This window comes from Pantherophis guttatus, chromosome 2 (genome assembly GCF_059756535.1).
Source record: "Pantherophis guttatus breed Tessera chromosome 2, ASM5975653v1, whole genome shotgun sequence".
Lineage (NCBI taxonomy): Eukaryota > Metazoa > Chordata > Lepidosauria > Squamata > Colubridae > Pantherophis > Pantherophis guttatus.
Window position 1 is genome coordinate 2565270 of NC_142064.1, and position 13325 is coordinate 2578594.

Below are 13325 nucleotides of genomic sequence, written 5' to 3' on the forward strand. Positions count from 1 at the left end.
GGAAAAGAGGAAAAGAGGAGGAGGAAAGTCTACAGGTAGTCCTCAACTTACAACAGTTTGTTTACCTACCGTTCAAAGTTACAGCGGCACTGAAGAGTGACTTATGACCATTTTTCACACTTATGGCCATTGCAGCATCCCCATGGTCATGTGATTTACATTTGGATGCTGGACAACTGGTTTCTTACTTATGACTGTTGCTGTTTTCCAAGGTCATGCGATCACCTTTCGCGACCTTCTCAGAAGCAATGGGGAAGCCAGATTCACTTAACAACCCTATGTTACTAACTGAACTGCAGTAATTCACTTACCAAATGTGGCAAGAAAAGTCGCAGAATGGGGCAAATCTCCCTTAACGAATTTCTCAACATAAATTTTGACCTCAATTGTGGTCCTAAGTCAAGGACGACCTGTATCAGGTATGTTCGCCACCTTGAATTGTTTATTAAAGAAAAAGAAATAAAGGCAGGATAGAAACTAGGGTCTTCTAACTTGGATTATTATAAAGTGTGGAATAGGTTTTATACATGGTTGGAAAACAGAAATCAAATTAAGAAATAAGAATATAAAGTGAAATTTGATATTAACATACTGGATATAAATATAAATAATGATCCTGCTAACAAAACAGTTAATTTTGAATATTTAACAATAAAGTGAAAGAGCAGAGGGATAAAAGCTAAGAGTAAAGACAAAGTCGATGCAGAAAATTGTAAAATTGTATATATCTGTTGTTAATATTGTATTTTAACGTCTGATGTGCGTGTGTTTTTGTTTTTTGTTTTTGTCTCTCGACTTCTTTTGCTATTGTGTATTTGGTTTTAAAATGTAAAATACTCAATAAAAATTATTTAAAAAAAAAAGAAAGTAGGGTCTTCTAAGCTTTGGTTCAGGCCATCCTTACAAAAGCTGCTCTCTAGCCCACATCCCAACATCTTAAAACAAACCTTCCCAGCCTGCTACGGTGATAAATCATTTTTAAACTATGCAAATTAAGAGCTCATGGCAGAAACAGAAGAGCCAAGTCAAGTTCAGAGTGAGGACACCCACATTCTGGGTCACCGGGCAAAGCCTCCAGAAGTCAAAATGATTTTTTTTCAGCCAAAATTAAAAAGCTTTCATTTTTAGAAATCATCTCACAGGTGGTGATTGATTTTGTTTGTGTGTGTGTGTGTGTGTGTGTGTGTGTGTGTGTGTGTGTGTGTGTGTGTTCACTGGGATTTCCAAAAATGTTTTTCATGTTTTATTTATTTATTTTCTTACTTGGGAGTCATGATACATATAAACTGCTATCAGGCAGCAAGGATTATTGTCACGCAAAGACACTGAAACAGGTTTCAAGTAAAGTTGTTTTAAAATTACTTAGGCAGATTTTATACAGTATGGAAAACTGGGACATTGAAGATATTAAAATGTTTTCCTATAAGAGGAATAATTCCCACCCAGGTGAAATATGACCTATGGATTCCCAGAAACATAAGGTTTTTTCTTTCTTCGTCGATGCTTCCAAACCACTGGCAATTTTGCCAGTGCTCATGAAAATTCAAAAGTAACAACAAATTTACCAGGACTGTAAATGTAGATGACATTTATGTACAAGGGAGTTTCTTGGGGGCTATTCTGACCCCAAGCTACCTTAAACTAAAAAGTTCCCAACCTGACATGCTTCCACTGGTTTGCAAACCAGGAAAACTTGACTGTGGAGCTATTATAAAAACATATCTTGACATCTGTCCTGCAAATACGTTAAGTCTTTGTTTATTTTGCATCGCTGAGTATCTCTTCTGTACTAAGTTTAGACTAAGTAAATTAACAGAGGATAGACATTTTGAAAAATGGGTGCTGCTGCAGCATGTGGAAAATTTCACACGAGCCACTCTTCAAAGGCTGTCACAAAGAAGAGGGAGTCAACTCATTTTCCAAAGCACTAGACTAGAGGGCAGGAACAAGAAACAATGGATGGGAACCACTCAAGGAAAGAAGCTACCTGGAATTAGGGAGAAACTTCCTAATTGTTCTCACTTTCTAACAGTGAGAACCATTAATCAGTGGAACAGAAGTTGTCTCCAGAAGTTGTGGGTGCTCCATCACTGGAGGCTTTTAAGAAGAGACTGTACAGCCACTTGTCTGATATGGTATAGGACAGTGATGGCTAACCTTTTTGCCATCGCGTGCCAGGAGAGGGGGGGGGCGGGGGAGGGTCGCACGCACACGTGCCCACGTGCATGTGTGCGCAACCCCTCCCCCCCCCACTCCTGGCAGAGGATGGCCTGGTAGGCCCATTTTTCTTTCTTACCTGGCTCTAGATTCTCTCTGTGTATCTGGGAATGGCAAAAACAGCCGTTCCCACTCCCTTGGAGGCCCTACGGAGGTTGAAAGGGCCCATTTCCCAACTCCCGGTGAGACAGGAAGTGACTTTTTTGCTGTCCCCAGCCTCCAGAACCTCTCTAGGAGTCTCTAGGAGCCTCTCTAGGAGTCTCTGGAGGCTGGGGACAGGAAAAAATGTCACTTCCTGTCCCACCGGGAGTGGGGAAATGGGCCCTTTCAGCCTCCGTAGGGCCTCCAAGGGAGTGGGAAAGGCTGTTTTCGCCCTTCCCAGATACACAGAGAGGATCTGGAGCCAGGTAAGAAAGAAAAACGGGCCTTCCCCACCCCCTCAGGCCCTCCAGAGGCAGGAAACAGCCTGTTTCCTTACTTCTGGTGGGCCCAGAAGGCCCGAAAATCAGCTGGCCGGCCCGCGCATGCGCCCCAGAGCTGAGCTGGCGTGCCATAGGTTCGCCATCACGGGTATAGGATCTCCTGCCTGAGTAGTGGCCTGGACTAGAAGACGTCCAAGGTCCCTTCCAACTCAGTTATTCTGTCTCCACCTCATGGCACAGATCACAAAAAAGAAGAATTCACAAGCAGCTTCGACAGAAAAAGATCAAAGAAGTGCCGAGTTTGGTATAAAGTGGCTGCAATGGCATTCTCCCTTTGTGGGGAGTGGTGAGGATAAGTGGTGGGTAGAAAACCAAATTCTTAGTTCCACATCATTTTCATTCTCCCCCCCCTCCCTCCCTCCCTCTCTCTCTCTCTCACACACACACACACACACACGTGCCAATGGAAAACTCTTTTGAGGGGTCCTTGGTGCTCTCTGAGCTTGCTTGTTTTCTTGCAAACCTAGTTTGGGTCATGAAACGGCTGCAAGAAAACAAGCAAGCTCAGAGAGCACCAAGGACCCCTCTCAGGTCAACCCCGAGCTACAAATATTCCCCTTTATTGAAAACTGTTTCGCAGGTAAGATTACAGGCAGCATTTACGCCTTACCTTCAACTATTCTCAGAAAAAGATGCACATTTTGCCGTTATCGGGAAACGCACAGCAATTATTACCCGGCTATTGGCAATTTGGGACAGGCTTGTAATCTGTAACCTTGCCGTTCCCTCACCTGTTCCTTCAGCTGCATCGTTTTCTCCCAGTTCCCAAGACTCCTGTTTTGCCCCAAAGCCGTCGGTGGCTGAGGAATCGGTGTAATCTGCAGGGTTAAACGTCCTACAGGTCAAGAGAGGTGGAGAAAGTCAGAACTCTTAGAGAAAGCGAGGCTTTGGTAATTGTCTGCTCAGCCTAGCCCACCATTTTCCCTTCCAACCTAGAGAGGCCTCAGAGGTCGCTCTGATGGGTCCTTGGTGTTCTCTGAGCCTGGTTGTTTCCTTGCAGATGTTTTATTACCCAACCAAGTAACATCATCAGTGCTAGAAGGGGGAGGGGGGAAGAAGATAACTCTGGGGTCCTTGGTGGTCTCTGAGCTTGTCTGTTTCCTTGCAGATGTTTTACTACCCAACTAGATAGTACTACCCAACACGGCACAACTAGAGCCTTGGTGGGGCAGTGGTTAGAATGCAGTACTGCAGGCTACTTCTGCTGACTGCCGATTGCCAGCAGCTTGGTAGTTCAAGTCCCACCGGCTCAAGCCTTCCATCCTTCCAAGGTTGATAAAATGAGGGCCTAGATCAGTGATGGCTAACCTTTTTGCTGTCGCGTGCCAAAAGTGGCGGGAGCGTGGGGGAAATTGTGCGTGTATGTGCCCATACCCATAATTCAATGTGCCCCACCCCCCATACATGCGTGCATGACCTGCGCTCCTGCAGCTTTTGCACATGATAGTATGGTGGGCCCAGTAGGCCCATTTTTCACCCTCCCCAGGCTCCAGAGCCTTTCTAGGGGCCTGGGTAGGGCGAAAACAGCTTTCCCCCCCCCCCCCCGCCGAGGCCCTCCGGAGGCTGGAAACAGCCTGTTTTCCGACTTCCAGTCTCACCGGAGCTGAGCTAGGGCAACGCTCGCGATATGGCTTCGTGTGCCACCTGTGGCACGCGTGCCATAGGTTCGCCATCACGGGCCTAGATTGTCGGGGACAAGAGGCTGACTCTATAAACCCCTTAGAGGGGGCTGTAAAAGCACTGTGAAGCGGTATATAAGTCTAAGGGCTATTGCTAGGTAACATCATCAGTGCTAGAAGAGAGGAGGGGGTTGGGATGGGAAGGAGGACTGTGGGGTCCTTGGTGCTCTCTGAGCCTGGTTGTTTCCTTGTAGACATTTTACTACCCAACCAGATAACATCATCAGTGCTGGAAGGGAGAGGGGTTTGCTCTCAACGTATATTGGCCTGTCAGGGCTGGTGGGAGAGGTCTTAAAGAGATTCTTTATTTGGGCTGTTTACTGTTAGCTTGCTTGGCAGTTCCTTGATTGGAGCATTGTTTACATTTACGATTGTTGGACTAATGTTAATCTTGAAGTGTTAATCCATGCTCAGCTGGGGTGTTGACTGCTGCGGGGGAGGCCTTTTGATTTTCCCGATCCCTTTTTCATTTGTTGATTGTCTTCTTTTCCACAGTGTGTAGATGTTATTTATGTCTATGTATCTATTGATGGACGATTTGTCTGAGTGCCAGGCTTCCAGGAATTGTCTTGTGTTTGGGGACTTGGCTTGGTCTAGGATGGTCATAGTCTCCCAGCTGAAACTATGGTTGACTCTGTTCATATGTTGTGAAATTAAAAGTTTCCATCCTGTCTTCTGACTGCCAGTCGGTGTTCATGGATGCAGTCTTCTGCCCGTTTGTCCTACATAATCTCGGTTCCAGTCTTTACACTGTATGTTGTCAATGAGTTCTGTTTCCAGTCTTTCAGGTCAGTATTTCAACCCTCCACTACCTCTGGGGATTGGAGCCAGGATCTCATGTGCTTTCTGGTGGAACCCAGACCATGGAAGGGCCATCAAGACTGGCCACATCCAGGAACCCTCCATGTTTAGCATCCACAGAAGTAGAGGAAATAGGATGAATAGGGAGAAAAGAAAAACTCTTTTAATTTAATTGCCAGTATGGATCTGAAAAGCAGTTCCTTTTGAACTGGTCTAGTCCTTACCAAAATGCTTGAAACGGGCTACTTCACGAAGTGGAATGTTTTGTGGGTTGCCACACTCACAACTGTCTAAAACAAAACATCCATAAAGGTAGATCAAGTCATAGATCAGTGGGGCAATATTGATACTTTATATGAAATTTCCAGGTTGAAAAGGGGAATTGGAAAACTTTGCCTGGGTGTGGAGACAGAGGGAGAAAAACAACCAGTAGTGTAACTCAACATAAAATAGTTTCCCTTAGATTTATTAATCAGCACTGAAAACAATCCCTTTAAATGTCAAGGTTGCCCTGATATTTTTATCCATTCGAGTAGATCTGCTAACAAAAAGTTATCCTGTATGACGGCTTATTCACTGCCGCTTTACTTATTATAGCAAGTTATATAGCTGCCCACTTCACAATTGTGACACTGGACAGTAAACACAAGATCAAAATCATCAAAGATCACTAAAGCAAAAATAATCAAAGGGCACAGAGCAAACCTCAATTTTTTCTAAAACTGATGATGTTACCTAGTTGGGTAATGAGATGTCTGCAAGAAAACTACCAAGCTCAGAGGATACCAAGGACCCCAGAGTAAACAACAGCCTAATCGATGAACTATCAGGAACAATCTTATTAATACTGACAGGGCAAGCCGTTTATACATAAACAGAGACCTCCTCCTCTCTGCAAATCCCACTCCCTTCCAGCACTGATGATGTTACCTTGTTGGGTAATGAAACGTCTGCAAAAAAGCAAAAAAGCTCAGAGAGCACCAGGGATTCTACAAGGGAACCACCATTTCTGAACTGGATTCACCTAGATCTGAAAACCAAGCTATCAATGCATGATATCACTTATAGCTTTATGTACACTGAGAGCTTATGCACCAAAGACAAATTCCTTGTGTGTCCAATCACATTTGGCCATTAAAGAATCTGTTCTGTTCTGTTCTGTTCTGTTCTGTTCTGTTCTGTTCTGTTCTGTTGTTCTACTCTACTCTACTCTACTCTACTCTACTCTACTCTATTCTGTGGTGGATTTCAATTTTTTTTACTACCGGTTCTGTGGGTGTGGCTTGGTGGGTGTGGCACTGCTTGGTGGGTGTGGCTTGGTGGGCGTGGCACTGCTTGGTGGGCATGGCTTGGTGGGCGTGGCAGGGGAAGGATACTGTAAAATCTCCATTTCCCCCCCACTCCATGGGAAGGTTACTGCAAAATCCCCATTTCCTCCCGGTCAGCTGGGACTTGGGAGGCAGAGAATAGATGGGGGCAGGGCCAGTCAGAATTTTTATTACCGGTTCTCCAGAACTGGTCAGAACATGCTGAAACCCACCTCTGATTCTATTCTATTCTATTCTATTCTATTCTATTCTATTCTATTCTATTCTATTCTATTCTATTCTATTCTATTCTATTCTATTCTATTCTATTCTATTCTATTCTTTCCTTATTCTATTCTTTCCTTATTCTATTTAAAAGCTGTGGTTGTGCAATGGTTAGAATGCAATATTGGAAGTTAACTCTGCCCACAGCCAGGAGTTTGATCATGACCGGCTCAGGGTTGACTCAGCCCCCTACCATTCCAAGGTCAGTGAAATGAGGACCCAGATTGTTGGGAGCAATAGGCTGATTCTGTAAACCGCTTAGAGAGGGCTCTAAAAGCACTATGAAGAGGTATATAAGTCTAACTGCTCTTGCTCTTGCTAAGTGCTATTGCTATGATGTAATGAGATGTTATTGATTAGTCAGCTCCTGAAAGGGAATAAATGGCCTCAGGTCATCCAGCTGGCTTCCATGCCTAAGAAAGACTTACAAACTGGCTTTCTGGATTTCTAATTTGGCGGCTTTTGTCCTTTTTCAAGTTCCTTTGCTAAGAGGAATAGACAGAAAGTCCTGCTCAACAAAATTTGAAGGATTTCCAACCATGCACAGTTAAGCAGTATTGTTTGGTCCACATGCAATTAAAATACAAATCTTACATCTGTTATTAAAAACCTACCCCATGCCTTGGGCTGAAAATCTCCCAGTTCCTCTTCCTCTGGCCCGTCCAAATCCTACAGAAAAAGGAAGAACTTAGTTTCAAAGGGCAAAGTGGATAAATGGAATTTCAAGAGGAAAACAAGGAAAAAGGGGGGGGGCACTTTCCCCCCCCCCTCCTTCTAAGGGTAAAATGCATCTTGGACAAGGAAGCAGAACCAGGTTTAGGATTAAGGTAACTTGGTAGAACTAATATTTATAAGGACGCTAGAGGAAGAACGGTTACCCTGAGAAAATCTGGTTCTATTTCCTGGTCCAAAATGTAGGAATGCAGGATCAAATTGAGGGAAAGCTCAGTTTAAAAAAGCCACGAGACCAATAGAAGAAGAGGGTATTTATAGCTGAGGGTTGATCTGTGGATTCCTTGGTGCTGGGTTGTGTTCTTGCAGGCGTTTCATGACACAACGATAGAAGGAAATGGGTCTTGCTCTTTGCTTTTATATCTACCTACCTACCTACCTACCGGTATCTTTATCTATCTATCTATCTATCTATCTATCTATCTATCTATCTATCTATCTATCTATCATCTATCTATCTATCTATCTATCTATCTATCTATCTACCTACCTACCTACCTACCTACCTACCTACCTACCTACCTACCTACACCTACCTTTCTTTACCTACCTACCTATATTTATCTATCTCTACCTACCCACCTATCTATATCAATCCATCAATTTATCTACCCACCTACCTACCGGTATCTTTATCTATCTATCTGTCTGTCTGTCTGTCTGTCTGTCTGTCTGTCTGTCTGTCTGTCTGTCTGTCTGTCTGTCTGTCTGTCTATCATCTGTCTATGTCTGTGTGTCTCTATGTATCATCTATATCTATCTATTTATCTATCTATCTATCTATCTATCTATCTATCTATCTATCTACCTACCTACCTACCTACCTACCTACCTACCTACACCTACCTTTCTTTACCTACCTACCTATATTTATCTATCTCTACCTACCCACCTATCTATATCAATCAATCAATTTATCTACCTACCTACCTCTATCTATCTATCTGTCTGTCTATCTATCTATCTATCTATCGGAGCCTTGGTGGTGCAGCGGACTAAAGTGCTGTTAAAGTAGCACTTAGCTGCCAGCTGCCAGCTGCCTGCAATTACTGCAAGTTCAAATCTCACCAGGCTCAAGGTTGACTCAGCCTTCCATCCTTCCAAGGTAGGTAAAATGAGGACCTGGATTGTGGGGGCAATAAGCTGATTTTGTATAAAAAGAACACCTCTTAGGGGGTGGCGAAAGCCCTACTAAGCAGGTATATACAAAAGTATGAAGGCTATTGCTTAACGCATTGTAAGCCGCCCTGAGTCTCTGGAGAAGGGCGGCATATAAATCGAACCAATAAATAAATAAATAAATATCCCTCCTTCCTTCATTCTCAGTCTCTCTCACTCTCGCTCTCACACACACATTATCTCTCTCTCTCTCATTATCTATCTCAATCTACCTACCTACCTACCTACATCTCTTTCTCTCTCTCAGCAAGATATTTGAGTTTTGCCCCATTTTACAACCTTTCTTGCCACAGTTGTTAACCGAATCACTGCAGTTGATAAGTTTGTAACCTGATTGTTAAGGGAAGAGGCTTCCCCATTGACTCTGCTTCTCAGAAGGTTGAAAGAGGGGATCAGGTGATCCTGGGACATTGCAACCGTCGTAAGTATGAAGCAGTTGCCAAGCACCTCAATTTTGATCAAGGGGATGCTGCAAAGCTCATAACTGAAAAACTGTCATAAGTCACATTTTTTCAGTGCCGCTGTAACAGTCACTAAATGAACTGTTATAAGTCAAGGACTACCTGTATATAGACAAGAGAGCAAACCCTTCTAGCCCCGATGATGTTACCCATTTGGGTAATCAAACATTTGCAAGAAAACAACCAAGCTCAGGGAGCCCCAAGGATCCATAAGAATTTAGCGACTGCAGTCTAGCCCTGAAAACGCATCCAGTCCCATAGAAATGACCCCATTATTCAGATTTACTTGACTTCCAGAACATTTCTACTGCTAAGATTCCTGGCTGGCCTTGGGCTAGAATCTGCCATCTTCCTTTTTAGCTGGGTCCTTTACCATTCCCCTCTGCGTTTTCCCCGGTCGTCCTTTTCTGATTGTAAATCAGTTTCTTGAACGATCAGCCGGTGCTCAAGGGCTACTAAGGCTTTATAAACACAGCAGGGATCTGGATTTACACGTCAACATCAACTACTGAGAAACTGGAGGCAGACAGTTCTACTCACCTCTAGAGTAGAACACGGCAAAGGGGTAGAACAGCAGGAAATGCAATATGTTATTCTTATATGTAAGAATATAAGCAAGCAACTCAAGGTTTGAGAGAGAGAGAGAGAGAGAGAGAGAGAGAGAAGGAGAAAGGAGGGAGGGAGGGAGGGAGGGAGGGAGGGAGGGAGGGAGAAAGAAAGAAAGAAAGAAAGAAAGAAAGAAAGAAAGAAAGAAAGAAAGAAAGAAAGAAAGAAAGAAAGAAAGAAGGAAGGAAGGAAGGAAGGAAGGAATCAGAAAGATCAGAATTTATTTTTCATCTATCTGGAGGTATGAAAGAAGATTTTATTTGTTTTTTTCTCATCTGTTTTATTTTCTTGTCCCAAGGCAGCAATGACCAAATGTGCTCTGAACAACACTTTCTAATCCTCAAAAATTTTTGAAACATGGAAAGCGACATGTCAGAAAATGTTTGTATCAAAGATGCAGCCTAACAACAAATATTCTCACCACCAAGTCGACATAAATACAGGTAGTCCTTGACTTACGACCACAATTGAGTCCAAACTTTCTGTTGCTAAGTGAGACATTAACTGAGTTTTTCCCCGTTTTACAACCTTACTTGCCACAGTTGTTAAGTGAAGTGCTGCAGTTGTTAAGTTAGTAACCTGGTTGTTAAGTGAATCCAGTTTCCCGACTGACTTTGCCTGTCAGAAGGACGCAAAAGGGGATCACATGACCCCGGGACACTTCAACCGTCATAAATATGAGTCAGTTATCAAACGTCCAAATTTTGATCACGTGACCATGGGGATGCTGCAACGGTCGTTAAGTGTGAAAAACGATTGTAAGTCACTTTTTTCAGTGCCCTTGTAATTTTGAGCAGTCACTAAATGAACTGTTGTAAGTGGAGGATTACCTGTGTTGTAGATTCATTGCATACTAATGTTTGATCCCACTGCTGTAGTTGGTATAAAAGCCATTAATACACGGACTAGACGGATGAAGAGGAAAAAGTGCTAGGGATTATGTTCCTGTCCTTCTGATCCTCCATACTCTGTTTTTTAAAATCTTTAATTAGTTATTCGGACAAGCAGTAGCTCTCTAGGGAAAAAAAAAAATCATTTCGACATCACCTTCCTAACCCTCTTAAGAAAAGAGACACCTGACTTTACCAACTCTCTTCGGAAGATAAACCTTGGCCCTCTGGTATTTTTCTCCCCTCACGAGAAAAATAAAGCCTGCCCACTCCTTCCTTGCTTCCTGTGGGGTTTATTTGGGATTTGGCTATCGGATCTTCCTCCATCTTTTGTGAGAATGGCATCTTCGAATGAGTAATCAGTCCGAAAAATGTTCATAAACACGATGATGATGATGATGATGTCCATTCAGTCATCTGGGCCATGTCTCTCAGCATCTTCAGAATCAGAATAACGGAAGGGACCTTGGAGGTCTTCTAGTCCAACCCCCCGCTCAAGCAGGAGACCCTACGCCATTTCTGACAGATGGTAGCCCAGTCTCTTCTCGAAAGCCTCCAGTGATGAAGCTCCCACAACTTCTGAAGTCAACTTCTGTTCCATGGGTTGATAGTTCTCACTGTCAGAAAATGTCTCCTTATTTCCAGGTTGAATCTCTCCTTGGTCAGTTTCCATCCATTGTTCCTTGTCTGGCCTTCAGGTGCTTTGGAAAACAGCTTGACCCCCTTCCTCCTCTCTGGGGCAGCCCCTCAAATATTGCTTCTGATCTTGCATTATTTCTTTGAGTTGTTTTATGCTCTGTCTGGCATCAGCTTTGATGGTGTCCATCCATCGTGTTCTTTGGCGGCCTGGTTTCCTTTTACTGCTAACTTTTTCCAAACATAATTGCTTTCTCCAGTAAATTCCCCCACATGACACGGCCACAATAAGTGAGGCACAGTTTTGTGATTCATAAACACAATATATTGTCCACTTTGCCAAATCTGAACCATAGGACCAGGGACGATGTTGACAAATGGATATATACTCTTTAGAATATTCTTATATTCTAAATCCTTCCATTCGCCCCCGTTCAGTCAGAACTGAAGAGGCTTCTTGGATGAGAAGTGAAATGTCTTCAAAGAAAAACAAAGAAAGTCCAGTTGCCTCTTGAAAAAAAACAGTTTTGGGACAACCATGACTTGGGAGGACGGAGAATCTTCATAGATGAGAAGCGAAACATTTTCGGAGAAAAAAAAGAAATCCAAATTTCCTTTAGAAAAGCACCTTTGGAACAACCATGACTTGGATGATTGAGAAGCTCCACAGACAATGTGTTGTGGCTCCGTTACCTGAGCCTGTGTCATCGGCAGGAGAGGACTCCGAGAGTGAAGCAGAGGAGTTGGCAAGGCCTCCCTCTCCAGGACCCTCCTCTCTGGCAATGCCTTTGGTGTCCACCGAAGGGCAAGAGATAGGGCCGGGGCCAAGCACATCCACACAGCCACAGATAGACAGTGATGAGGGTAATGAGTCTTGGCTGGATCCACGCCAGCGTCGCAGAGATAAGCGCTCGCAACAGAAGGAGTGCCCGAGATTAGGCTGAGTCACTGGACCACACCCCACAGGATATAAAAGGGAGCGTGGTGGCCAGTCAAACCTTGTGACAAACAAAGCTGAAAGCTTCCACGCCATTCTGCATTGCCGGACTTTTGCTATAGACTTTGCTGGATTATCTCTGGACTTGATTGACTCCGTAATTATTGAGCTGTTTCTTTTGATGTATCAGAAGTGGGGAGAAGTTATCTCTCCTCTTCGTAAATAATAAACTCTTGGCAGGCAGCCACTAGGTTGTTGCCAAGTTCTGTTATCATAAGGAAAAGGATTTTGCCGGCTGGTTTGGTCTTTAACTCCTGAACGTCTGTTGGTGTGTGTGCGTGGGGTTGGGGACAGAACACAATGTTGACAAACATGCTTATTAGGGCTGCCAGGTTCTCTGCCAGGATGCCACGTCCAGCAGTCCAGGCTTCTGCCAAAATTTGCATTCTCAGCTGTGCTTCTGGACCCCAAAGTGGATGGGCAGCTGGCAGTTGCTCTGCTGAGTAACGAGCATTTTGTGGTTCACTCGATGAAAAGCACAGAGATTATATAAATATATATATATATTGAAACTGAGCTTTCCACAATAAGTTATGATCGTGGTGCCAGTCCAAACTGTAATCCTGCTTTGATTAGAAGTTAAAAATACCACTGGAGGACTTTGCTTTGTTTTAGTATCAGGAGATTAACATGCAAATCCTGGGCAGGAGAGCCTGGTTTCAACGCCTGGCCAAGCCAAGATTTTTATTTTACGTTCGATGTGGGAGAAGAAAATAAAAGGTTAATCAGGGGCAGTTTACCAGCGATTTTTATTGATAAACCTCCACAGTCTTCTGCTGATTTCCAGCTGATTTGAGACTTAATTATAGGTAGTCCTTGATTTACAGCAGTTTGTTTAGTGACGGTTGGAAGTTACAACTGCTCTTTAAAAAGTAACTTATGACTGTTTTTCACACTTACGATCGTTTCAGGATCCCCATGATCACGTGGTCGAAATTCGGATGTAACTGGCACATATTTATGATGGTTGCCATGTCCCGGGGTCACGTGATCTCCTTTTGCAACCTTCTGACAAGCAAAGTGACCCAGCTTCCCAAACACGACAAACCCTCT

The 13325-nt window shown here is 43.6% G+C and overlaps 1 protein-coding gene across 8 annotated transcripts in view; it reads right to left on the minus strand.

The window, feature by feature from the left end:
* UBAP2 (ubiquitin associated protein 2) overlaps positions 1 to 13325 on the minus strand; it is a 124677-nt gene that overhangs the window by 62525 nt on the left and 48827 nt on the right. For all 8 annotated transcript variants that reach the window (XM_087885468.1, XM_087885467.1, XM_087885466.1 and 5 more), the window contains exons 7-8: positions 7386 to 7440; positions 3431 to 3534 (exon numbers count right to left, since the gene is read on the minus strand). In XM_087885468.1, the coding sequence (XP_087741594.1) occupies positions 3431 to 3534; positions 7386 to 7440 (159 nt within the window). The remainder of the gene's footprint in view (positions 1 to 3430; positions 3535 to 7385; positions 7441 to 13325) is intronic.